This window comes from Podarcis liolepis (assembly GCF_965112155.1).
Source record: "Podarcis liolepis genome assembly, chromosome: 1".
NCBI classification, from domain to species: Eukaryota; Metazoa; Chordata; class Lepidosauria; order Squamata; family Lacertidae; genus Podarcis; species Podarcis liolepis.
In genome coordinates, this window is record NC_139554.1 from 6506586 (window position 1) to 6533867 (window position 27282).

A 27282-nucleotide genomic window follows, 5' to 3' on the forward strand; every position below is an offset into this window, starting at 1 on the left:
ACTGCCACCCAAAATCAGCAAGGGCTGGCTGCAAAATTGCTTGGGCATATTTTTAACACCCACCTTTACCGTATTTTTCGCTCTATAACACGCACCCGACCATAACACACACATAGTTTTTAGAGGAGGAAAACAAGAAAAAAAATATTCTAAACGAAACAGTGGATGTATGATTTTTGTGGTTCATGCTGTGGCCACAGACATGTGATCTGACGGTGAGTTTGGGGTAGCCCAGTGCAAAAATCCTGAGCATCCATGTGGATCCATGCTTTGTAACCACGTTTTTGCACCACTGCGGCCCCAGGCAACAGTGGGTGCGTGATTTTCTTGGTGCAAGCTGTAGCCATGGACATGCTATGTGATCTGCTGGTGAATTTGGGGTGACTCATGTAAGCGGCTCCTCTCCTCTCCCGCTTTGCTCCTTTAAAGAAGCAGGCTCTCTGTCCCTCTCTCCTCCCCACTCAGCGGCTCTTCTCCCACTTTGCTGTTTCAAAGCGAGCCACGGAGGAGGGAAGGAAGGGGAACCGTGGATCCTCTGCTCACGACTGCAGCAGATCCCTCCTGCCACCCGTAGGCATTCCCTCCATAACACGCACAGACATTTCCCCTTACTTTCTAGGAGGGAAAAAGTGAGTGTTATGGTGCAAAAAATACTGTAAGTTGTTTTACACTGCTTTGAAATAGGAACACAGTTCTGTGTTCCTAACTCCTCACATTGACGCAGTAAGCTAGGCTACACATTCATCACCCTTTAAATGCTGCAATCTGGTGGCCAGTCTGCTGTCCGGGAAAGGGAGAAACGTGTTGGAATAAATCTCCCCCCCCTCCCCTTCTCTCCTCCTTGCCCAAAAGCTGAATTGCAGGATTCCAGAATTTAAAAGACGGGTTTTATGCATGCAGACCCTGAGGGCTACACACACTGCCTGTTGGCCCCAGGTTTCTGAGTGTGCGTTCTTATGCACACATGAAAGTAAACCCCACCAAACTCAGCAGGACTTAATTCTAATTAAGGATGCATCAAACTGGATTGTCGGTGTCAATATTCAGCAATTTCCCAACTCGCTGGGGGGGGGGGAGGAGGAGGAGAATACCTCCTTTGCAGTTACACTGCAACTGTGTGTTGGGGGATTATTTCCTTGCAAAATGCATAACAAGTGCGCAAGGACGTCTAGCAACTAGCGCACAATGCGTAAAGCAAATGGCAAGTTCCTAGTAATTTATCTGCAAACTGACTTTCAGGTTCAGGGGTCTCGGTTGCAATGCTATTCCATCGGAAAACAGTATCTGGACATGACTTTTCTTCCCCATTGCCAGCTCTTCAACGTCTCCTTCCCCTGTTGTTTTTCCCCTTTTCCCCTTCCCTGGCAAAATGCATTTCCCACCCAGCTGGTAAGGAAAACCACCCGCAACTGCAGAGCAAACGCTTTGCGGTATAGACATTAAGCTGGTGGAGCATGAAGAGTGTTTTCGTGTGGGTGAGTAACCTGCGCTGGGGAATGTGGCTCGGAGTCATGAATTTCATTACTGCATTACGCAGCAGCGCCGCTAAAACGATCGTTCCCCAGCTTGCGGGGTGCCCTAGCCTAACAATCGCTTATGTGGGGAGTGGGGTGGGTGGATGCGCTGCAGAGCAAGTCTTGTGGGATTTTAGAGACAAGGATCTGCAGAGGAAGCTGCCTTCTAGCAGAACAGGCTATCTATCCAGCCTAATATTGTCTGCACTGACTGGCAACAGCTTGCGGCCTCGGTCCAGTATACCTGAAGGAGCGTCTCCACCCCCACTGAGGTCCAGCGCCGAGGGCCTTCTGGTGGTTCCCTCACTGCGAGAAGCCAAGTTACAGGGAACCAGGCAGAGGGCCTTCTCAGTAGTGGCGCCCTCCCTGTGGAACACCCTCCCACCAGATGTCAAAGAGAACAACAACTACCAGACTTTTAGAAGACATCTGAAGGCAGCCCTGTTTCGGGAAGCTTTTAATGTTTGATGTATTACAGTATTTTAATATTTTTTTGGAAGCCGCCCAGAGTGGCTGGGGAAGCCCAGCCAGATGGGTGGGGTATAAATAAATCATTATTATTATTATTATTATTATTATTATTATTATTATTATTATTATTGCCAGCTCTTTTGATGTCTAATCTCTCTTTGATGTCTAATCGTCTTTTCCCATTTTAAAAGACGATTAGACATATTCATGGTTGACTATCCGTGGCTTATAGCCGTGGTGGCAATGTTCTGCCTCCATTCTTGTCGTTGGTTGTTGTCAGCCGTCTGTCTCGAGCAACAATGGAGTGTGCCTCCAAGGGTAAAGTCAAACCGCTGCATTAGCAGCAAGGAAGTGACCTCCTTGGGGCACAATCCTGGGCAGTGTGTCTGGAGGTCCAGGATTGTCCAGATGACAAAACCACATTGATGAGGTCCAAAGGGAAGCAAAGCAATATGTTTGGGCCCAACTTGGCTGCAGGAGTTGCTGGAAGGAGGCGTACAAGGCATCATCAAACTTGTGGGAATGTTCAGGGATGCAGGAGAGGATATATTGTTTGATTATATCCTTTCCAACTTGTGTTAACAAGTTCTACAATTTAGCAGAGTAACACCCCCCTTTTTAAACTTGCACAGCCGATGCGTTTGCTCAGGCTCACTAAAGCCTCTAAAATACGTTTTCCTTTTGGTAATTCCCCATTTAGTCCCTTATAAAAAGATAGACACGACACAGTCTTCTATAAAAGTATAAAAAGAGTTTACTCACTCACATTCTGTTCACAATTGGATCCCAGAAGGCAGACTTAAGTTAGAAAAGTAATATATACCTGGAAACTGTCCCATAAGGAGAGCATCTTAGGCTAAGCAGATGTTGCTTCTTTGACGAATGTGGTCAGAGAGAGAGAGAGAGATGGCTGAACAGTCCTGCTCTTTTGTTACCTGGGAAGGTGAGGCCACGCCCACCTCTAGTCACATGCAGAGGAAGTCTGTCCCAGCCTAGGAGAAACAGGAAGTTCCGACTGGCTGGTCCAGACATCCCCTTTTATGTCCACTCTAGGGATGTTGTACTTGACTGCTCTGTGATTTTTACACCCCACAAAACTGTCTTAGGGACTCCACTCTGGATTTGTGTAGGGTTTACTCCTTAGATTTTTCTTCTCCCAAAGATATTGTGATGGCCTGCGACTCGGGCTCGGAGCCGGAGCCGGAGGACTCTCAGACTGCACTGGATCCTTTGCCTCAGATGGCATGTGAACCGAGTATTGGTCCTGATTCTGAAGAGTCCCAGCCTGCACAGGTTTCCCTGCGACAAACACCAACTGGGCCAAGTCAGGGGCCTGAGCCTGCCCTGGCTCCAGATGCAGGAATTACCTCGTTGCCTCCAGCTGGGCCATCACTTACAGCTGCTCCACTACCGGTTGGGTCAGGAGAGGATGAGGCGGCCTCTGGGTCTAGTAACCCACCGACGTCTCCCGAGCTGCAGAGACTGAGGTCTGAGAGAAGGAGAGACCTGAGTACTCGCAGGAGGAGTGCTCACCTTCGGGTGAGACAGGGAGGTGAGTAACTGGGGGATCAGGACCGGCCGTTACCCCGTCAGAGATAAAAGGCTGCCGGACCCCGCCCCAGGTTGCGGGAGCAACATTGCTGCTTGCTGGAACCTGCCTGACCTAGCCCGGTTTCCTGCCTTGGCCCTATTGGACTTCTCACAGAATCCTTGGATTCGGGACCGGACCTGGACTGTGTGGCTCAGGTTAACCCCCGGGCCCAGCACAGATATCCCGCAAGGTAGCAGAGGTTTAGGATCAGAGTCTTCCTTCTCCTGGATGGTCTCCCTTCCCAGGTGGACAAGCCTCACGTAGAATCATAGAATAGAATCATAGAATCATAGAGTTGGAATAGACCCACAAGGGCCATCGAGTCCAACCCCCTGCCAAGCAGGAAACAATAAACAGGAACAATAAGCAAGAAACCTGCCCCTCACTTCCCTCTACAGTATGTGCAGAAACCGCCTTCTTGATCATTGGACTCATTCTTGGTCTCGTCTGCTCAATCCACTGGAATGCTCCAGGCTGGCTTAATGTTCAGTCCCCGTGAGACGGCTCATTCTTTCATAACAGGAAGTTCCCAAGCCAGGTCAATGTTTAACTGGACTTACCAAAGTGTGGAGATGGGAAGAGTCTGTGAGGGAGTTGCCATGGGAATGGGTGCACTTTTGGCTCTCCTGTGAGTCAGGGCTCGTCCTGAGGGGGAAATTCCACTGGGAGACCATCGGTAGGTTGTGTTAGAAATCCAGTTTCATCTCAAAAGGTGGCCAGTCGAACGAGTGGCTCTGAAAACCTGTCCATTTTTTCCGTTCTTGGGTTTCACCCTTCCTGGTGGACATTGAACTCTGCGTTTTGAACCCGTCTTCAGCTTGAGACCTGGAAATGTCACCCCACTGCATGGAGGAATTCTCAGTCTGCAGGCTTCGTCCTCTTGGATCTTGCCCCCATTTTGATGACTCCACGCTTATGGACCTGGGGAATGGAATGTAGGGCAGTTTGGGGAGTTGCGACCCTTGGCTGTTACTTCTTTTCCAGAGCGACTCACCGCTGTCTGAAAAGATGGGCTCGAATTCCTCAAAGGCCCGTCGGAAGGTGACTAAAGTAGCCCCCATGCCCATGAAAGAGGACTGGCCGCAGGTCCCGGGAAGAGTGGCCGTCTACACGTTCCAGAGCCCTCAGAGGGAGACAAGTCGAAACGCATTTGCCTCTTGGGTGGAAAGGAATCCAGCATCAGACAGGCACCTTCCGCCTCTGAGAGAAATGGGACAAGGGGCATATCCCACAGGTAATTCCTCGTTCCTTTTTAGGGTGTAATGAAATGGATAGAGGTGTCATTTTTATTGTGCCTTCCTGATGATGATCAGTGATATCATACGTTGTTGTTGTTGTTTAGTCATGACCCCATGGACCAGAGCATGCCAGGCACTCCTGTCTTCCACTGCCTCCTGCAGTTTGGTCAAACTCATGCTGGTAGCTTTGAGAACACTGTCCCACCATCTCGTCCTCTGTCGTCCCCTTCTCCTTGTGCCCTCCCTCCTTCCCAACATCAGGGTCTTTTCCAGGGAGTCTTCTCTTCTCATGAGGTGGCCAAAATCTTGGAGTCTCAGCTTCAGGATCTGTCCTTCCAGTGAGCACTCAGGGCTGATTTCCTTCAGGATCTATATGTTTGATCTTCTTGCAGTCCATGGGACTCTCAAGAGTCTCCACAGCACCATAATTCAAAAGCATACCCTCCAATATTTCTCCAATGAGAATAGGGACATCCCATTCCATAATGATAATTTTACTGTTTATATATCCCACACATCTGACTAGGTTGCCCCAGCCACTCTGGGCAGCTTCCAACATATATATAAAACACAATAAAACATTAAGCATTTTAAAAAAAAACTTTCCCTATTGAGGATTGCCTTCAGATGGCTCAGGGGTAGGATAACTCCATCCCCTCCAACATTTATCCAATGAAAATAGTGACAACCTAAGAAAAAGGGGGCATTCCGGGATCAAATCAGAAATCGGGGCGGCTTCTCTAAATCAGGGATGTCCCTGGAAAATAGGGACACTTGGAGGGTCTGGGATATTTTTTCTAGAAAAAGAGGCACCAGAACTCACCATGAACACCTCCATCTTAGCATGGCAATGGCACCCACCTGGGAGGTGCCAGAACTGAGTTCTGGCTGAAAACAAGTCCTGATGTTGATAGTTGTTATTTATTCCTTTCCCCAGACCTGGACTCAAGGCGGGTTATGCAAATTAAAACAACACAGATAAAGCACAAAAAGCCAAAAACATATACAGTGGTACCTCTGGATGCGAACGGGATCCGTTCTGGAGCCCCGTTTGCATCCTGAAGCGAATGCAACCTGTGTCTGCGCATGCCGCAATTCGCCGCTTCTGCGCATGCGCGTGACATCATTTTGAGAATATGCGCATGCGCAAGCGGCGAAACCTGGAAGTAACGTGCTCTGTTACTTCCAGGTCGCCGTGGAGCATAACCTGAAAACACTCAACCTGAAGCACATTTAACCCGAGGTATCACTGTAAAGGGTAATCATTAAATGGTTTAAAATTGAAATTAGAATGATTTTCTAAAAGCCAGACCTGTTAAAATACAGGTGATCCAGGCAGGTACATCCCCTTCATGGGAGATATTATATCACCTATTCAACAGATATAGGGCAGGGTTTTCTGAATACCGCAGGTGTGCACATGAGAACATCAGAATAGAGACCTGAGGCTGGATCAGGCCAATGGCCCATCTAGTCCTGTTCTCACAGCCACCGGCGAGATGCTTAAATGGGAAACCTGCAAGCAGGATTTGAGCACCAGACCCCTCTCCCCTTCTGCGGTTTCCAGCAGCTGATATTCAGAAACATTGCCACCGATAGCCCTCTCCATTAATTATTTGCCTAATCCTCTTTTAAAGCCATCCAAGTTTGTGGTCATCACTGCCTCCTGTGGCAATGAGTTCCACAGGTTCACTACATGAAGAGGTACTTTCTTTTCTCTGTCCTAAATCCTCCAACGTTTAACTATCGACATCACAAAGGTACCTGTCGTGTTCTCTTCTTGGTGCCTGCTAATAACATTGTTGTTGTTTAAGACTAGCCTAGCCAGATGAATTTTTTAGTTCATTACTAGGTTGTTAGGTTTTCTGAATTTTTGAATTCTTTTTACTAATAATCAGCCCCCAAAAACCTGTTGGAATGGAACAGTCTCCACCTGCCAGCAGGAGGACAGCAAGGAGTGAGCCAGTACAAATTCTGGGGGCAGCCACCAAGAAGGCCCTCTCCTGCATCCCCACCAAATATCCCTGTGAGGGTGATGAGACCAAGAGAGGGGCCTTTCCCAGAGATCTCAGAGCCGGGGGGGGGGGGGGCTCATGACTTGTACTCATGGTGGTATCAGGGCGGTTATACACCCCCCCTTTCAATAGTGTTTGTGCCTGCAAATGTTTTGGGACAGAGCAATCTGTGAAACGCTCTCCCGCCAGATGTCAAAGAGAACAACAACTACCAAACTTTTAGAAGACATCTGGAGGCAGCCCTGTTTAGGGAAGCTTTTAATGTTTGATGCATTACAGTGGTGCCTCGCAAGACGAAAAGAATCCATTCCGCGAGTCTCTTCGTCTTGCGGTTTTTTCATCTTGCGAAGCAATCCCATTAGCGGATTAGCGCTATTAGCGGCTTAGCGGGCTTAGTGGATCAGCTGATAAGCGGCTTAGCGGCTTGGGGAAAAGGGGGGGGGGGAAACCAGCAGGAACTCGCAAGACATTGTCGTCTTGCGAAGCAAGCCCATAGGAAATTCGTTTTGCGAAGCACCTCCAAAACAGAAAACCCTTTCGTCTAGCGGGTTTTCCGTCTTGCGAGGCATTCGTCTTGCGGTGCACCACTGTACTGTATTTTAATATTTGGTTGGAAGCCGTCCAGAGAAGAAGAGGAAGAGTTTGGATTTGATATCCTGCTTTATCACTACCTGAAGGAGTCTCAAAGCAGCTAACAATCTCCTTTCCCTTCCTCCCCCACAACAAACACTCTGTGAGGTGAGTGGGGCTGAGAGACTTCAGAGAAGCGTGACTGGCCCAAGGTCACCCAGCAGCTGCATGTGGAGGAGCAGGAAAGCGAACCCGGTTCACCAGATTACGAGTCCACTGCTCTTAACCACTACACCACACTGGCTCTCAGAGTGGCTGGGGAAGCCCAGACAGATGGGCGGGGTATAAATAATAAATTATTATTACAGTGGTGCCCCGCAGGACGAATGCCTCGCAAGACGGAAAACTCGCTAGACGAAAGGGTTTTCCGTTTTTGAGCTGCTTCGCAAGACGAATTTCCCTATGGGCTTGCTTCGCAAGACGAAAACGTCTTGCAAGTTTGTTTCCTTTTTCTTAACACCGTTAATACAGTTGCGACTTGACTTCGAAGAGCAACTCATAGAACGCAGTGTACATAGTAGCCTTTTTTGAGGTTTTTAAAGACTTTGGTGATTTTTGAAGCTTTCCCAAAACTTCTTTTGCAGCCATTTGGTAAGTTAAGCTTTTAAAACTTTTTTGGGAGGTTTTGGATTTTGGGTTGGGGTGTTTGGAATTCAAGGACGGTGTTGGGGAGGGGTTTGCAAGAATCTGGAAGCTTGTGGTTCCCCCCCCCTGCATTTTTATGATTTTCTGTGACCATTGGGCCACTCTGCTGGTTTTTTTTAAAAAATTCTGGGTTTGAATTTTGAAATGCTCTTTACAGTATGTGTGACTTTAAAGAGCACTTAATAAACTCTTGTTGTACCAAATTTGGCTTTGTTTGGACTTTTTTTGACCATAGCATTAATTGATTTTCAATGCATTCCTATGGGAAACCGTGCTTCAGAAGACGAAAAATTCGCTAGACGAAAAATTTGCGGAACGAATTAATTTTGTCTTGCGAGGCACCACTGTATTATTATTATTCCCAGATGAGCCTTGGAGTGAGGATTTTAGATTTGACAGGCTTCTGGTATGATCTTATGAGGGCCGTCTTAAGCACATCTGGCACCGTGGTGCAAAGATCCCTCCAGTGCCCCCCCCCTTCCCAGAGTTTTCAAACTTTTTTAAGGGCTGGAGGAGGCGGGCAGCGGCTGGAGGGCGGCTCCCCCGGTGGGGAAGAGGCGGAAGCTGGACGTGGTGCCTCCCGGCTCAGCTGTCCGCTTCGTGCCACAGGGGCCACGGCAGGCAGCACACCGAGCGAGCAGGCCTGCGCTGGGGGGTGCGTGCGCTGCTCCCAGCAAGGGTCGGCTCCTTTTTTTCCCCTTTTAGCCTTCTGGCGCCCCGTTCAGTGTTCTCCGGACTCTCGCCTGGCGCCCTCCAGAACTTGGCACCCTGGCACCCAGTGCCACTAGCCTCTGTGTGTAAGACGGGCCTGATGTTATGTATTTCCATGAAAAGGTTTGTTTCCAGGAATTCATGTCACCGAAAACAAGGACGCAAGCCTTTCTTTGAGAAATAATAATAATCTTGCGTGGAGAATCATGGATGTCTCTCTTCCCGACCCCCCCGGATGATCTCATGGTAGAGGCTGCCTTGCGCACGTGAAAGTGAATGTTACCCCCCCCCCCCCGAAGAAGACGTGGCGGTGAATACAAATGAGTCCTGGGCATTTGGCAAACGACCCAGAGCGCTTTATGACAGCAAGTGCGCTCACATAAAAACACCTGGCAGAAAGGTATAAGAAAGCAGATTCTGTCGGGTATTATGAAAATGTTGTTTCCTTCTTTCTTTTTTGCACAGACGTTTTAACGTGCTCATTATGCCAGAGTAGCAAATCTGTGAAGCTACTGGGGGGGGGGGCTCTCCTGTGCTTTTCCTCCATCCCCTCAGTTAAAAAGAAAAAGGAAAGTGAAATGGATCTGTGTGAGAGAAAGAGAGCTCTGTTCCGCACACAAGGGGATCTGCATCTTCTAGAGCTAATTGACTGTTTGGGGTTGCCAGTTTCCCCAGAAAGCACTCTCCCTCTCCAAGTTCTAATTTCTGGGCATTATGAATAATTTGCAAATTAGACGCCGTCCTTATTAAGTCGTGCGAAGATCCTGCAGGTGGCATAAAACGAAGCAAAAAAACCAAAAACAAAAACCAAGCCAATTTATAAAAGCAAAGACAAACTGCCAAAAGGGTCAGGACGATGGTGGTGGTGGATCATAGAACTGTAGAGACGGAAGGGACCCAGGGGTCATCTAGTCCAACCCCCTGAAATGCAGGAGACACAGCCTCCCATGTCCCCTCCCCCATGCTTTTCAACATCTACATGCAGCCGCTGGGAGAGATCATCAGGAGGTTTGGGTTGGGTGTCCATCAATATGCGGATGATACCCAGCTCTACCTCTCTTTCAAATCAGAACCAGTGAAGGCGGTGAAGGTAATGTGTGAGTGTCTGGAGGTGGTTGGAGGATGGATGGCAGCTAACAGATTGAGGTTGAATCCTGACAAGACAGAAGTACTGTTTTGGGGGGACAGGGGGCAGGCGGGTGTGGAGGACTCCCTGGTCCTGAATGGGGTAACTGTGACCCTGAAGGACCAGGTCTGCAGCCTGGGAGTCATTTTGGACTCACAGCTGTCCATGGAGGCGCAGGTCAATTCTGTGTCCAGGGTAGCTGTTTTTCAGCTCCATCTGGTACTCAGACTGAGACCCTCCCTGCCCATGGACTGTCTCGCCAGAGTGGTGCATGCTCTGGTTATCTCCTGCTTGGACTACTGCAATGCACTCTACGTGGGGCTACCTTTGAAGGTGACCCGGAAACTACAACTAATCCAGAACGTGGCAGCTAGACTGGGGACTGGGAGCGGCCGCCGAGACCACATAACACTGGTCTTGAAAGACCTACATTGGCTCCCAGTATGTTTCCGAGCACAATTCAAAGTGTTGGTGCTGACCTTTAAAGCCCTTAAACTGCTTCGGTCCAGTATACCTGAAGGAGCGTCTCCACCCCCATCGTTCTGCCCGGACACTGAGGTCCAGCGCCGAGGGCCTTCTGGCGGTTCCCTCACTGTGAGAAGCCAAGTTACAGGGAACCAGGCAGAGGGCCTTCTCGGTGGTGGTGCCCTCCCTGTGGAACGCCCTCCCACCAGATGTCAAAGAGAAGAACAACTATCTGACTTTTCGAAGACATCTGAAGGCAGCCCTCTTTAGGGAAGCTTTTAATGTTTGATGTATCATAGTATTTTAATACTTTGTTGGAAGCTGCCCAGGGTGGCTGGGGAGACCCAGCCAGATGGGCGGGGTATAAATAATAAATTATTATTATTATTTTAAAAACTGATGTAAAAATTATATGTTGATGCAAACACAGGATGGGCAGCCCGCCCCACCCCCAATTCCTTTAGCTTCTGCAGTGAAATGTTGGAGGGTATTGAGTAGGTTGGGTTCCTCATCCCTCACTTCAGGGGGGAAAAATGTTAAAAATATTATTATTTATTTATTCAAAAGCCTTTCGCAGAAACTCCCGTGACAAAGATGCTCCTCTTTCCTCCCTCTTTCTCAGTGCCGAGGTCCGTTCCGCTAGACCTGAAGATGGAAGCGGGAGGACAAAGCATCATCAAGCAGCACCCTCCCCGAAGACCCCAGGTAAGAGACCCCAGGTAAGAGGGGTCAGAGCAGGCCAGTGACGTCAGGGGCAAGTGCCAGGAACAGGTCAGCAATAACTCACACGGTGCCTGTGACATTAACTCTTTATTCAAAGAAACAAACAGCTCAGGAGACCAGGCCTACGAAGCACAGCAACTCATCCCGGTAGATCTTGCCCCTATGAGGCAGTTGTGGGGCCTTCCCACAGTATACCTGAAGGAGAGTCTCCACCCCCATCGTTCGGCCCGGACACTGAGGTCTAGCGCTGAGGCCTTCTGGCAGTTCCCTCACTGCGAGAAGCCAAGTTACAGGGAACCAGACAGAGGGCCTTCTCAGTAGTGGCACCCGCCCTGTGGAACGCCCTCCCATCAAATGTCAAGGAAATACAGTCATACCTCGGGTTAGAGACGCTTCAGGTTGCATTTTTTCGGGTTGTGGACCGCCAAAACCCAGAAGTACTGGAATGGGTTACTTCCGGGTTTCAGTGGCCGCGCATGTGCAGAAGGGCTAAATTGCGCTTTGCGCATGCACAGAAGCACCGAATTGCAACCCGCGTGTGCACAGACGCAGCTTGCGAACGCTGTGGGTTGCGAACATGCATCCCGCACGGATCACGTTCGCAACACGAGCGTCCACTGTAAACAACTATCTGACTTTTAGAAGAAATCTGTAGGCAGCCCTGTTTAGGGAAGTTTTTAATGACTGATGTTTTAATGTATTTTTAACCTTTGTTGGAAGCCACCCAGTGTGGCTGGGGAAACCCAGCGAGATGGGTGGGGTATAAGTAATAAATCATCATCATCATCTAAGTCTCCTCCTCTCCTGGGTCCTTCCCAAGCAATCTAAGACTTGGTTGAGGCATCTGTCTCTGCCCTGCCCTCTTCATACCTCTTCTGGTCTGGGAGACCAGTGGGGAAGGGAGCTGGTCGCAGCAGGAGAGAGAGACCCCCTGACTTCTTCAGCAGCCTGCCTCATCTCTGTCTCCTGGCCCCTCTCTTCTCCTGCTGTCAGGCTTCAGGGAATCATATCCCTCCCACTGTGGCAGCCAAGAAGCAGAGAGACGATAAAAGTTCTTACCAAGTAATTTATTCAATGATTCACAGAGAGCGGCAGGGGAATGCACCCTTCCCTAATAATGCCATTGCTCTAAGTAAAGTCCAAGCCTCCTACGGCTTCCCTATTCTACGTCACTCCTACATCAGCTAATCTGAGCTTTCTGCCTCTGAGCTCTCTGTTCTACTACCTTCAATACATGTCTGGACTTGGGCGAGGGGGTCAGGAATGTTTTTCAAGGACACGGAGTATACCTGAAGGAGCGTCTCCACCCCAATTGTTCAGCCCAGACACTGAGGTCCAGCTCCGAGGGCCTTCTGGTGGTTCCTTCACTGTGAGAAGCAAAATTACAGGGAACCAGGCAGAGGGCCTTCTTGGTAGTGGCTCCCGCCCTGTGGAACGCCCTCCCATCAGATGTCAAGGAAATAAACAACTATCTGATTTTAGAAGACATCTGAAGGCAGCCCTGTTTAGGGAAGTTTTTAATGTTTGATGTTTTATTGTGTTTTTAATAATATTGGGAGCCGCCCAGAGTGTCTGGGGAAATCCAGCCAAATGGGCGGGGTATAAGTAATAAATTATGATGGTGATGATGATGATGTCTGTCAGCTGTCTCTCCCCTGGTGCTTCTTATTCTTCTTGCAGTTCCTCTTCCAATATTTCCCAGCTTCTGTCCTCTGCAACCTCTGAACTATGCCCTTCTGCAAACCACTGTTCTAAATCTATAATGTCCTCCTGTTCTGGGGAAGGTTCAGAAAAATCGGGGCAGTCCCCACCATTCCTCCTCAGTCCAGCCCCTGACACCTGCCTCTGAGTCTGGACTGCTCTCTGCCACAGACTCATCCTGCTCACTAAGTCCTGTTACCCCTTCAGCTGCTGACACCTCCTCCTCCCAGTCTCCTCCCTCTTCTCCCTCTGACCACTCATTGTTGTCCCATCGCCACTCCCCAGGCTCTGAGCCTTCTTCTCTTGGGAGTTCCCCAGCAGGTCCCCCCCCCCCCACTCCTCAGCATCCAGCTAGTCCATGACTAGTGAGGAGGGGTGGAACTGGCTGAACGTGGCCCGAGGCTCTCGGCTCGGGATGTTAGAAGGCACCATTCTCCTTTCTACCCTGTATCTGTCAAGCGCACCGCCATTTCCGTTCTGCTGCAGTTCACCTCCCGCCAACCCCCCCCCTCAATTCATCTCACTTCCCGCTGTGGTGAATTTACATAACTTGTGCAATATTGTTGTTGTTGCTTAGTGGTTTAGTGGTGTCCGACTCTTTGTGACCCCATGGACCGGACCAGAGCACGCCAGGCACTCCTGTCTTCCACTGCCTCCCGCAATTCAGTCAAACTCATGTCCGTAGCTTCCAGAACACTGTCCCACCACCTCGTCCTCTGTCGTCCCCTTCTCCTTGTGCCCTCCATCTTTCCCAACATCAGGGTCTTTTCCAGGGAGTCTTCTCTTCTCATGAGGTGGCCAAAGTACTGGTGCCTCAGCTTCAGGATCTGTCCTTCCAGTGAGCACTCAGGGCTGATTTCTTTCAGAATGGAGAGGTTTGATCTTCTTGCCGTCCATGGGACTCTCAAGAGTCTCCTCCAGCACCATAATTCAAAAGCATCCATTCTTCGGCGATCAGCCTTCTTTATGGTCCAGCTCTCACTTCCATACACCACTACTGGGAAAACCATAGCTGTATACGTCTATTAATTAGAAGCCGCCGATGGGCTTCTCCTCAATGAATTTGCCGAATCCTCTTTCAAAGCCTAGAAGGAAATGTGACTCTCATGCTTTCAAGTTCCCTGGCATGCTATCCAGTTTAGCACTCGCGCCGAAGTTAATTTGGTGACATGGTTAGCGCAGCAGCTAACGGGAAGCTTTCGTGATGACAGGTCCCCCGAAGGCAATAATTGCACCACCGGTCCCTTAAAACGGCCGTTGCGCAGTTGAGATTGAAATTCACAGGCCCGCGTCCCGGCAAACGTCCCTCAAAGCCAAATCGAATGATGCGGAAGCCTGTGGGAATCTTCTCCCTGGAGAGATCCCCGTTACCGTTCTTTGACTTGACAAGATCCCGTTGAAGGGCTGCCTCTCTTTCGCTCCTTTGCCTTTTCTTCCAGGCAGCGTCGTCCCTTTTCATGTGAGATCCCACCAGATGCTTTTAGCTGGCTTGCTGATTCCTTTCGCTCGGCCTACTTCCTCGGGCTTTGAAAGTCTCGGCGGTGAGAAGGCTGAAAGAAGACTGCAAAAGGCGTTCTCAGGAGGACTTCTGGCCCTGAATCCCACGCAGATTCCCCACAGCTGTGTGTGAGGATCTCTGGTGCAGTCTGGAGCAGAATGGAAGCCCTTCTTATTCACACACACGGATCAAGCAGCTAGAAAGTTATATCATCACCAGCACCGTCCATTTTAAATGCCACCCATCTGACTGGGTTGGCCAGTCACTCTGGACGGCTGCCACAAAGAACATTAAAAACACAGGGATAAATGTTTGAGACCCTAGCGATACAAACCAATTGGCCAAAGCAAAACCAAAGTAGAGGGGTTTTTTTTTCAGCTGGGAAAGTTACAAAGGAAATGAGTGTGGGATTGTCCAGGGCTCCTCCCTACAGAGGGTTCACTCTTTTTTAAAAAAATAAATTTTATTAAATTTTCCACCGTGATAACACAAACCACAAAGCAAGATGATACACAAAAACAGGGGGGGGGGGGAGAAGAAAGGGGGGGAGGGGGAACAATAAACAGATAAACAATAACAACAAATTTAATTCTTCACGAATCCAACCATTTAACCATCTTGGTTGACTTCCCCAAATCCCTCCCTTCTGAGTTTCCGTGTAATTAAAAGTAACAGCTTTCCAATATCATTATTAAACTAAAACAATTTCCAATTATAGTCCATCTTACTCACTTTTCTTAACATTCTAAATCCCATTTATTTAATTATGACTTAATTTAATCCTAGGCCGATTTGTTTCTTTCAAGTAATTTCTAATTTTTTATATTACAGTATTCAAATAGTCCTTGAATTTCCTCCAGTCCTCTTGAAACTCCTCTTCTTTCTGGTCACGGATTCTTCCAGTCAGGTCAGCTAGCTCCGAAAAGTCCATCATCTTCATCTGCCAATCTTCCACTGTTGGTAGTTCTTGTGTTTTCCAATTTTTAGCAAGTAATATTCGGGCAGCCATTGTGGCATGCAAAAATAATTTAACATTTTTCTTGGGCAATTCTAAACCTGTAATTCCAAGAAGAAAGGCCTCTGGGTTCACTCTTTATTGTAACTGATCACATTTACAGCTCCGGAAATCACTTCTGCACAGGTGCGGTTTTCGGTGTCTGAGCATGCGCAGAAGCGATTTCCAGTGCCACGGGCATGCGCAGACACAATTTCCGGCGTCGCGCTGCACCGGCCTGGCCCACGGAGGATTTTTGCGGGAGTGATCCAGCCCCTGCCCGGTAAGCCTTGCCAACCTCTGGTCTAGCCCTTTTATGTTTTTGCGTATGCCTAAAAAGAAGGGTTGCTGCTGGGCGGCAGAAAACCTTCTTTAAATGCAGGAGGTGCTGGGTTCAATTCCTGCCATCTCCAGGTAGGGCTGAGAGAGATCCTTGCCAGGAACCCTGGAGTGCCACTGCCCGTCAGTGCAGTGCAGCTTCCTATGTTCTTATGTGTACGGAAAAGTTATGATTTGTGAAGAGCGTTCCAGCTGAACTGAGCAGCTGGCAGATTTTCCTCCCTGGGTTCCTGGGCAAAATGGTTTGAAGAAGAGTTAGCTTTGCAGTGTTAGGTGCTGCCACCTTGTGTCCACACTCAGAAGGCAGTTTCTGCAGAGGAACAGATGGGGCTCTTCCAACTGGGAAGGAAAACTCTGATCCTAAACCTCCATGGGCTTGCAAGGTACAGTATTTTTCACTCAATAAGATGCACCCGACCATAAGACACACCTAATTTTTAGAGGAGGAAAACAAGAAAAAAATATATTCTGAACGAAACAGTGGATGTATGATTTTTGTGGTTCACGCTGTGGCCACAGACATGTGATTTGACGGTGAATTTAGCAGAGACATCACCTTGCCAACAAAGGTCCGTATACCATACTTTTCGCACCATAGGGCGCACCAGACAATAGGACGCACCTTGTTTTAGAGGGGGGAGAACAAGAAAAAAAAATTCTCCCCCTCTCTGCCCAGCGCCCCTTCAGCGAAGCGGCAGGAGGCGCTGCACAGAGAGGGGGAGAATTTTCCCCCTCTTGTTTTCCCCCTCTAAAACAAGGTGCCGTTTAAGACGCGTTCAGTCGCCTTCAGGCGGCTACCTTGGAAGCCCGGAGAGCGAGAGGGGTCAGTGCGCACCGACCCCTCTCGCTCTCCAGGCTTCAGGTTCCTTTCGACCTGCTTTTTGGGGCTGGCGGGGGGGGGGAGCCCACCACTAACCCCAAAGAGCAGGTCGGGGAGCAGCAGAAAGCTTCTATGGCTTCTTTAGCCCCGTGCGCCCGCTCTCCCGGCTGGAGAGGTGGCGCGCGGCTAAAGAGGCTCCTGCCATAGCTGCGCGTCACCTCTCCAGCCGGGAGAGGGTCACGGGGCTATGGCATCTTCGCTCCATAGGACGCACACACATTTCCCCTTCATTTTTGAAGGGGGAAAAGTGCGTCTTATAGAGCGAAAAATATGGTAGTTAAAGCCATGGTTTTCCCAGTAGTGATGTATGGAAGTGAGAGCTGGATCATAAAGAAGGCCGATCGCCAAAGAATTGATGCTTTTGAATTCTGGTGCTGGAGGAGACTCTTGAGAGTCCCATGGACTGCAAGAAGATCAAACCATTCTGAAGGAAATCAGCCCTGAGTGCTCACTGGAAGGACAGATCCTGAAGCTGAGGCTCCAATACTTTGGCCACCTCTTGAGAAGAGAAGACTCCCTGAGAAAGACCCTGGTGTTGGGAAAGATGGAGGGCACAAGGAGAAGGGGATGACAGAGGACGAGATGGTTGGATAGTGTTCTCAAAGCTACCAGCATGAGTTTGACCAAACTGCGGGAGGCAGTGGAAGACAGAAGTGCCTGGCGTGCTCTGGTTCATGGGGTCACGAAGAGTCGGACACAGCTAAACAACAACAACAAATGCAAAAATCCTGAGAATCCATGTGGACCTGTGCTTTGTAACCGCGTTTTTGTGCCATTGCGGCCCCACACAACACTGGGTGCGTGATTTTTTTGGTGCAGGTTGTGGCCATGCTATGTGATCTGATGGTGAATTTGGGATGACTTTGGGGTGACCCAATGTAAAAATCCGGAGGATCCATGGGCTTTTACCTCCCCACTCCCAGGCAGCCTCTGCTAGCATCCCTTATCTCTCTTCCGATCCCACTGATTACCTGTTTCCTTTCAACACTGTATACAAATATTGAAAAGCACTCCTCTCATGAAAGATACCTGCTCTGGCGGGGCCCGAGGTCTCAGGAGCTCAGAAGGGCTCCAGAAAGGTCTTGCCACCTCTCACCACCCTCCATTCTGGGTCCCGTCCCCTGGCCACCTCAGAGTCATTTCAGGGCTGGGCGGATGACACAGATGCTTTTCTGAAGAGGCATCTGAGAGTAAAATTTGCAAAGTTTGGGAGACAGTGACAGCTGACAGGGTCCTGCTTCCCTTCAATATACAGAACCAATGCACAAAACAACACTGATTAAGAAGGGAGTTCTAGTTGTCCTGTTTATTATACATACATACATACATACATACATACATACATACCCCACCCATCTGGCTGGGTTTCCCCAGCCACTCTGGGTGGCTTCCAACAAAAGATTAAAAATACATGAAATACATGAAAACACCAGTCATTAAAAACTTCCCTAAACAGGGCTGCCTTCAGATGTCTTCCAAACGTCAGATAGTTGTTTATTTCCTTGACATCTGATGGGAGGGCATTCCACAGGGCAGGTGCCATCACCGAGAAGCCCCTCTGCCTGGTTCCCTGTAGCTTTGCTTCTCGCAGTGAGGGAACCACCAGAAGGCCCTCACAGCTGGACCTCAGTGTCAGGGCAGGACAATGGGGGTGGAGACACTCCTTCAGGTATACTGGGCCGAGGCCGTTTAGGGCTTTAAAGGTCAACACCAGCACTTTGAATTGTGCTCGGAACCATACTGGAAGCCAATGCTTCAGCAGTACATATACTAAAATTGGAATTAGCATGGCTCCTAGTAAGGGAGCCAGTGTGGTGTAGTGATTAAGAGCGATAGTCTCGTAATCTGGTGAACCGGGTTTGCTTCCCCGCTCCTCCACCTGCAGCTGCTGGGTGACCTTGGGCTGCTCACACTTCTCTGAAGTCTCTCAGCCCCACTCACCTCACAGAGTGTTTGTTGTTGGGGAGGAAGGGAAAGGAGAATGTTAGCCACTTTGAGACTCCTTAGGGTAGTGATAAAGCGGGATATCATAATCCAAACTCCTCTTCTTCTTTCAAGACCAGTGTTATGTAGCCTCAGCAGCCGCTATTTCATTTATATACTGATTGGTTGCAAACAAAACAAAACCAAACAAAAACCCTCAAATATCTCAAAGCGAAACAGTTTTGAACAGTCCAACTCTCTCTTCTTGGCTTTGCAGAAGTTGGAGCCTTTCATTCTTGCAAAGGACATCCCTGTAGACAAGTTCTTAAGCCTGCCGTGTGGAGGAGCAGCATACAGAGCAAAGGTTGGTAGAAGTTCGTGAAGGAAGGAAGGATGGAGGGAAACGTTTATGCCGTAAGTACAGGGTAATCTTAGTGTCCAACCACATGCTGCAGTTAGCAGTTTTTAAGGAGGTGTGGTTAACATTCTGGCCATGGAAGAACCGTATCAAACCCATGCACTGCTCTGCTTGGGCAAGAATTCCCATCATCCCTGCCCATTGGCCATGCTGGCCAGGGGTGCTGGGAGTCCAGCAACACCTGGAAGGCTAGGTGTTCCCTTTTCCAGATAGACCAGGGTTTCCCAAACTTGGGTCTCCAGCTGTTTTTGGAGCACAGCTCCCATCATCCCTAGGTAGCAGGACCAGTGGTCAGGGATGATGGGGGTTGTAGTCCAAAAACAGCTGGAGACCCAAGTTTGAGACAGAGAATGGTCTTCCCATCCCATAGGGCTGTTTGATTTCCGTTCCGTCTTCTTAGGGAGGGGATTAAACTATCCTAATTTAGGCTGATGCTTCAATCTTTTTCAGTTTAATCATCGTCAACACATACTTCCTCCAGAGACATAATATGTAGAACTTTAGCATGGGAATCTGCTTCCTATGTCCCATGGTTGCAAATACTCACTAGTTGAACCAGGTTTTGCTTCAGCAAACCAATTCCTATGCCCATTGCTTGCCCATTCCCAGGAAGAAATATGCTTATACTCACACTAGGGATGAATGGAGAATTTTTTGCATTTTAAAGCAAATTGATCTCGTTTGCACCTCCTGGCCCAGACTGGAACATAACGATCCTTCGGTTTTTACATTTCTCTGAATTTTGCAATACATTTCTCACCCCCAAATACATTTAAAAGGTGTGCATTTTAGGATAAAACACATTTAGGAATGAATGTATTCAGAGATTAGATGCATGGGTTTAAGCAAATACATATGTAAGTATGAATTTAAATAAGAATTTCCTTGTGGGCTTTTTTTAACAAAAAGAAAGATAAAAACCCACAGATTAATGCAGAGACTGGATGGATCAGATTTATGAATGTACGCATGCAAACCTGCAACAGACCAGAAACAGAGTGATCCATCATCCTTATATCACCGCCTAAGAATCTTTGATTTTAGAGAGCATAAGAATAGAACACCAGTCGAGCGTGTTTTTTGCGTCAGCTACAAATACCCTTGTTCACCTTGCCCAACGAGTGATGGATAGGATCGTGATGGAATCATGAGTCTGTTTTGTGAAATATGGGTCTCCTCCCCCTCCTTTTCCCTTGGAAGGAGCAAGATAAAGGAGGGAAGATTGTTCTGCACCCCGCTGGAAGACGGCAGTATCTACTGAAGATGAAGATGCTGGAACAAAGGAAAGAGGTAATGGCCATGGGATGCCCTTGGTGGATTCAAGAGGGAAATGGGGATAATTAAGTAAAATGATGGAACTTCCATTTTGTGCATTAGAGAACACCACTGCAGGAGGGACTGTGATAAGAGATGGTATCTTTCTGAATGGATTCACTGCCATAACCATAGGCTTACGACATTCAGTTGTTTATCAGTTCCATTAATTGTAGAGAAGTCAATCCAATTAAACAGATTTTAATTGAATCGTTTTATTTGACCGATTTAAGGTTTTTTTTATAGTGCGACTGTATACAGGTCCAAATCAGAAGTGGATTTGGTGGGATTTACTCCAAGGTAACCTCCATAGGAGGGATGCGGGTGGCGCTGTGGGTTAAACCACAGAGCCTAGGACTTGCCAATCAGAAGGTCGGTGGTTCAAATCCCTGCGACGGGGTGAGTTCCCATTGCTCGGTCCCTGCTCCTGCCAACCTAGCAGTTCGAAAGCACGTCAAAGTGCAAGTAGATAAATAGGTACCGCTCTGGCGGGAAGGTAAACGGCGTTTCCGTGCGCTGCTCTGGTTCGCCAGAAGTGGCTTAGTCATGCCAGCCACATGACCCAGAAGCTGTACACCGGCTCCCTCGGCCAATAAAGCGAGATGAGTGCCGCAACCCCAGAGTTGGTCACGACTGGACCTAATGGTCAGGGGTCCCTTTACCTTTACCTTTTATACAGGTCCAGATCAGAAGTGGGTTTGGTGGGATTTACTCCCAGGTAACCTCCATAGGATTGCATCCTTAGGGCCAGATCCAGCTACATAGTTGTGCTAGTGGCAGCCAATGCAACGACGTGTGCGAGTGTAATAAATCTGTCTCCTCTCTCCTTCCCACACTGCACCCCCCCCCCCCAAATTGGCTCCAGGAAGTTGAGATAACACCCAGAATAGCACACAGGGGGAAGGAGAGGTGTGACCGTTTCACCAGGCAAGCAGAAATCTTTGTGCCAGTGCAGCGCCACTTTGAATTCCACCCAAAGTCAAATAATCTACCAATTAAATGCACACACGTGGGTTAAAACAGCATTGCAATCTGTTTTTAATTGTGACCTGTGTTCGTTGTGACTTGCCCTGAGACCTTAGGGCGAAGGGAACAAAATCAAAATGATAATAATTATTCTTATTATTTCTGAAGAAGGAAGCCGATTTTCTTTTCAAAACTTCAATAATGCTTGCAGTTCAAACACTGAGCCACCCTTTAGTTAGAGCGAACGGCCTGCTGCATTCTTTGGATGCAAAAACGAAGGACAAATTTATTCCTCCTGAATTGGCGCGGCATCCCTCAAAGGATCATGGGAACTGTAGTTTGGGGAGGATTCCGATCGCAACCCTCCGGCAGCTGCACTACAGCTCCCGGGTTCCCCTGGGGAGAGCGAAAGACTGCTAGACCTGTTTAAGGCCCTTCTGTGAATATAACTAGCTATTTATTAACCCAGGCAGAACTGAAAAGATGCTTGCAGGAGGAGGCAAGACTTAACAAGCCAAAAGCGAGGGATCTCAGCATCAGCGAAACTCTTGGGTGTGTGCTGGGGAATAATAGCTCCGAAGATGAGGAGCTTCTTGCCCTTGAGCGTGACCAGACATTTGACGGAGACCACGGTAAGTGATCTTGGGGAGCTGAGCAGGTTTTCCGGTTTAAGCAACCTTCTGTGGTTCACACTGCTGCAACTGCCCTATAATTAAGACACCACTTCCCGCACGGATCACGTTCGCAACCCGAGCATCCACTGTAGTTTAGGGTAACAATTTGTCAAAGAAGCATGCTGCAGATCCTTCCGATAGCTTGTTACTATGAGCCTGGCCGCTAGTCAAAGAGAACTCCTTAAGAGATTTGAACTGTTAAGTTAGCATCACCGCCCACAAAAAGACTGAACGGTGCCAGCTCTGGACATTTAAGGACGTTTCGTCCGGTAATTGCATTTACATATGCTGATCAGACAGCAAGTCCCAGAGCTGCAAGATATATTGGCATTCAGGTCAAATGCCCGCAAGTCACCAAGTGCCATTTTGTGACTTTCCTGATTGCCATTGGGCGACAAGGCAGAAGGTGGGAAAATATTTTCCACTCCGATGTCAGAAGTCCAGTCCCCGGCTTGATAACACAGTAAGCGTAGTTAATTAAAAAGGATGATTTATTGTCTAATCAAACAGATAGCTCCGGACGACTTAACACGGCTGCCGCCATCATCAGTCAAGATGACCCTTCTGAAGACTGCCTCCCACATGGCCAGAAGCAACTGAACTTTTGCTTCTTATGTCTTGTGTTTTACTTCCTATCTTGCAACCCTCCCATTCACAGAGACCTCGGACCTCAGCTCCCACCTCTTCCCCATTCTCTGAGAGGCTGTCTCATAACTCTTTCCTGCCTGTTTGTGCTTCTGGCGAGCTTTGACTGTGTTCTAGCCTGTTCTCCGTTAGTGTCTTACCAGCTTGCACGTCAAGGTCAGGAGGAGCCAGAGTATGCAGCTTTCCTCTGTCTGACTAACATCAAAGCAGCCTCTCTGATCCTGGCTATTTTCTGCAGTTAGCTGCAAACGTTTGCTTGGCGCTGGCTCATTCCTGACACCCGAGGACCACATTTGTTTCTGGGCATCCTTCCCAGGGTCATGCACCAGGGGCAGGTGGGGGCAGAGGCAAAAGGGGGCGGATCAATGGATGCAAATTTGTACTGAAGGCTAGTTTCTGCCCACACATCCAAACACCCCTCCTCTGGCTTCCACTGAGGCAAGGAAGAGGCATTCTCAGAGTTCCAGGACACATTCCAAGCAAGAAAACACATTTCAGGTACAAAACAGCACCAGTGGAGCCTGGGGGCACTTCCAAGGGCCTGGTAGAGAGCCCTGGAGGGCCGCATTGAGCCCCCAATCTTGGGATTCCTCACTCTTCCTCTAGGCAAAACTACTGCAATCGATGAGCCACTCCAAGGTAGCCAAACCCATTACAGTGTTGTTATGAAGCTTCCTGTGGCGACCAGATACCCAGTGCAGTAGAGCTTCCTGTTTCTTTTTATTAGGCGATCGGTGGAGCGGAGAATTTCCAAAAGAGCTTGGACCTTCTGAACCCCACCAAGGACAGAGGGGTAAAGTGGAGACATGGTTGCTAAAGCAGCAGGCAAGAAGGGAATCTTTCTGGGATGCATCAAGCACGGACTCCGAGAACTGGGAAGGCGACTTCGGGAAACCTCGCCGGAGACCAGCCTTAGTGAGGACTAAGACGGAGAGAATTGCTCTGTTTGACGAGTTTTTTGATAGAGAGTTCTGAGCCAGAGAGTCCCCAGAAGGAAGGTCAGGTTGGCGAGGAAGACGGAGCGAGCCTTCAAGTCAACAAAGCAGGTGTCATGGCGGCTAAGAGACCGACACCCTCCCATCTCACTTCTGCCATGGACTCGCAAGCTTCTCTCTTGCTCTGCAAAATGGGCGGTTTCAACAGCTTACCTTACAGGGTAGGTGTGTGAAGCGTTGGGCATACTTGGAAGTGTTATACCAATGCTAAATATTATTACAAAGCCCTCAATGGCTCGAGACCAAAGGACCTGCAGGAGTGACTATATCACCCTGTTCTTGATGCTTCCTGGTTGGCATTGACCCAATGACAGGGCCTTCTTTGTGGTGGTCTCTTTGTGGAATGCCTTCCCTGGTCAGGTGAGTCTCTCTCTCCCTCCCTCCCTCCCCGACTTTCAGGAGAAATTTAAAGGCATCCCTGTTTACCCAGGCCTTTGAGGGCCAAGAGACCTTGAAATTAGGAGCTGCGAGGGAAATGTGATTGCTTTTCAATGTTGTTATATGTTCTCAACGGTTTAAAATGGTTTCTAAATGTTTTAAACGTGTCTTTTATTTTAAACTGAATTGTTTTAACATTTGCTATGTTTGCCACCTTGGGCTCCTTTGGGCAGACAGGCGAGATACAAATTTAATAATAAAATAAAATTATAAAACCCTGGTTCAGCGGTTGGCATGGCTTGGTCAATAACTAAACTAAGTGGCCTGGGAACCACAGGTTTTGCTGCAGTGCTCTGCTGAGATAAGCACATTTAACAGCCTTTATTCGAGCTCAGCCGAGTATAGTCTGTTGTTGCAGCGACTCTCCACAATTTCTGGTGGAGACTTTCCCATCCCAGCTACCTGAGATAATTACCTGTTGAGTGGAGAGTTACCATTTTAGCACAGCTGCTAAAAGCTACAGCAAGCTGTCAACCTAGCTGGTTTGGGGGGTCACTCCTGGTTCTGGTGCAGTTCAAATAAACGAGCCCCTGCCTTCCTCGTTTTCTTCAATTCAGGCGGATGTCTAGGGCAGCTCGGAAGGGTCCTCGTGCAAATGCGCATGCGTGCAACGGTAGAGTCCTGGCTGGAAAGCTTAAATCCTGCTGCCACTACACTGGAGAGGGATTGAAGAAAAGGAAATATGAATTGGCCCCACCCTGTAGCTTGACCAATTGTGGCTAGGAGCGGCTAGGAGCCAAGTAGCGTCATAGATCTGAAAAGAAAAAAGGTGTAGACTCGCACACACTGGCCAGCTTCCATTTTGACTTGAAATGTTCGTGTTGGGCTTCTCTGAAGCATGTAAAGGCAAGAGTGGGCTGGGGGAGCGCCGGCTCACAATGGTACCCACCCGAGAGGTGCAAGAACTGCTCTCCGGCCCATTCCAGGCTGAAAAAAAGCACTGTAAATAACTATCGCTCTTTGAAAAGCTGGCATCACTGGATCAAGCACTTTGGTTGAATGAAACGAAATCATTTTATGTGTTTTGAATAAATGTGCAATTAATTGTTACTGTTTTGAATTTTATGGTGCTATTTGTGTCAGGAAAAAGCAGCAATGCAAAAGCCAGCTGCAGGTGTCTGGAATGCAAAACAGGATGTTGATGTTTGGGACTGTACTATTGGAACAAAGGAGCAGTTTTTTCACTGTACTGAGCACCGGATGTTAGCTCAGAGTGTCATCTGACCTGTACTGGAAGTACAGGGGTGGAGTTTCTCTCTCTACTGTTGGAGGCTGGAGAGTGCAGACCTGTTTCTCTGTACTGCTGGAATGACAGGAATAAAGACATGTAAATAGATTTCTGTCTGTCTCTTTACCCCTCCCTGAGGGAACCAGGGAGGAGGGGGAGAGGTGTGTCCCTCTCACGCTGAGTGGGATCGCCGATTTGTGACCTTGCCTGTATCCTGCCGGGAGACGCAGACAGGGAGGTCAACAAGGATCTCAAGCCGAATGCCTGGAGTGTGGGCCAGTTACCTCTGACTGCGGCTGAGAACCTGACAATTTGTCATGTGACAAAGACACATGAGAGCAGAAGCAGCAAAGCAGGCTGGGAAGTGCTGGGACTGCATAATCATTTGGGCCTACTAAAGTTAGTCAGGTTATGGGCCCAGCGTTTTATGGATGGCGAATTGCTAAAGTTGGAGAATCAGGGTGTTGTTGGTGAGGACCTCGAAGGGACTGAAGGTCCAGTGGTGAGGCCGCGTACCGAAGAAGCAGACCCGGTGCAGCAAGGAGCAGAAGCCATGTCAGCTCACCAACCTGCAGTGTTTATTAATCTAGGCAAGACTGCCCAGATGGAACGTCTGAATGGTAAGAATTACCTGACTTGGGCTCTCAAGCTTGAAGTCGGGTTCTAAAACGTGATAGACTTTGGCACTGTGTGGAAACTGGTTTGAATCATGTTGTTTATGAAGAAGTTTATTTTAACTCAGTAAAGCTTTTATTCTTTAAAACTCTGCATCATTAATTTACGCTGCGCGTCACTATTATCTTCCTTAATGGGTTGTGCAAACTGCTGTTCTGGGTACCATGCCTTCTATAGGGTAGATTAGGGGGCATTTGGGGTGAGTTTATGGAACCAGGGGAGAAGTGACCCACAAAGGTTTGGGAACCACTGGTGTAATTCAGCTTTGTGTGACATACATCCTGTCTGTGCTTGCCACATGGTATTAATCACCGTATGATTCCTGCTTGGCAGGGGGTTGGACTCGATGGCCCTTGTGGTCTCTTCCAACTCTTATGATTCTATGCTTCCCCACTCAAGTCCCCCTGTGTGCTGTTCTGGGGGATCTCCTGAGCACCCGAGCCAATTTTCAGCGCAGGGGTGGTGGGGGAGAAAAGCGATGGGATGCCCCACTGCGCATATAACTCTGGAATATTTGCAGATACCTCAAGCCACCTAATCCAGAACGCGGCAGCTAGACTGGTGACTGGGAGCGGCCGCCGAGACCATATAACACCGGTCTTGAAAGACCTACATTGGCTCCCAGTAGGTTTCCGAGCACAATTCAAAGTGCTGGTGCTGACCTTTAAAGCCCTAAACGGCCTTGGTCCAGTATACCTGAAGGAGCGTCTCCACGCCCATCGTTCTGCCCGGACACTGAGGTCCAGCGCTGAGGGCCTTTTGATGGTTCCCTCATTGCGAGAAGCCAAGTTACAGGGAACCAGGCAGAGGGCCTTCTTGGTAGTGGCACCCGCCCTGTGGAACACCCTCCCACCAGATGTCAAAGAGAAAAACAACTACCAGACTTTTAGAAGACATCTGAAGGAAGCCCTGTTTAGGGAAGCTTTAATGTTTGATGTATTATAGTATTTTAATATTTTTTTGGAAGCCACCCAGAGTGGCTGGGGAAGCCCAGACAGATGGGCGGGGTATAAATAATAAATTATTATTATTGACGTTTTCATGATTTCCTGTTCTGTTCGCTTCACCCCCCAGGTTAGGGTTCTGGCACTCCTGGGTGAGGCTGGAGTGAGATGCCTCTCTATGTTTTGACCTGGCTCAAATAAAGGAAATGAATGGGCTTTTCGAACAAAGGAATAAGCAACTGTCCAAAAGTGAAAAACAGTATTTATTTCTGTATAAGGGATGGGAAGGGAACTGGCATGTGTTTTGAAAAGGAGACAAAGAGGTCCGGCTTCATTTCAGTGAATCAATAAGTAAGTACCTGACATTTAACCTTGAAGGAATGTTTCCTTTCCTCGCAAGCCGTTTAAGTAACCCAACGCCAGGTGAAGAAAGCCAAGAACCGGCTCTCTTTTCAGATAAGAAACGTCAGGCTAAATGCTTTAGATGAAGATAACTCACCACGCTGAAACTGCGAGCTACC

General features: G+C 48.6%; 1 protein-coding gene across 2 annotated transcripts; it reads left to right on the plus strand.

The window, feature by feature from the left end:
* The first annotated feature begins 4050 nt into the window (after nucleotides 1-4050).
* On the plus strand, nucleotides 4051-25905 carry CCDC198 (coiled-coil domain containing 198). 2 transcript variants are annotated; one of them, XM_083515962.1, is made up of 7 exons: nucleotides 4059-4810; nucleotides 11029-11111; nucleotides 18742-18828; nucleotides 20083-20172; nucleotides 21632-21794; nucleotides 23209-25158; nucleotides 25423-25905. In XM_083515962.1, exons 1-6 carry the CDS (start codon nucleotides 4585-4587, stop codon nucleotides 23454-23456), a joined length of 897 nt encoding a protein of 298 aa, XP_083372088.1. In that variant the 5' UTR covers nucleotides 4059-4584; the 3' UTR covers nucleotides 23457-25158; nucleotides 25423-25905. The 2 variants fall into 2 exon arrangements, with proteins under 2 accessions (XP_083372089.1, XP_083372088.1); XM_083515963.1 differs by lacking the exons at nucleotides 23209-25158; nucleotides 25423-25905 and having other exon boundaries at nucleotides 4051-4810; nucleotides 20942-21750.
* Nucleotides 25906-27282: the final 1377 nt, after the last annotated feature.

Excerpts from the sequence above, each read along its gene's own strand:
- CCDC198 (XM_083515962.1), top strand. The coding sequence starts at position 4,585 with ATGGGCTCGAATTCCTCAAAGGCCCGTCGGAAGGTGACTAAAGTAGCC. Across the intron at positions 11,112-18,741 it reads ACCCTCCCCGAAGACCCCAG|AAGTTGGAGCCTTTCATTCT; the intron begins GTAAGAGACCCC and ends TTGGCTTTGCAG. Across the intron at positions 21,795-23,208 it reads GACATTTGACGGAGACCACG|GCGATCGGTGGAGCGGAGAA; the intron begins GTAAGTGATCTT and ends TCTTTTTATTAG.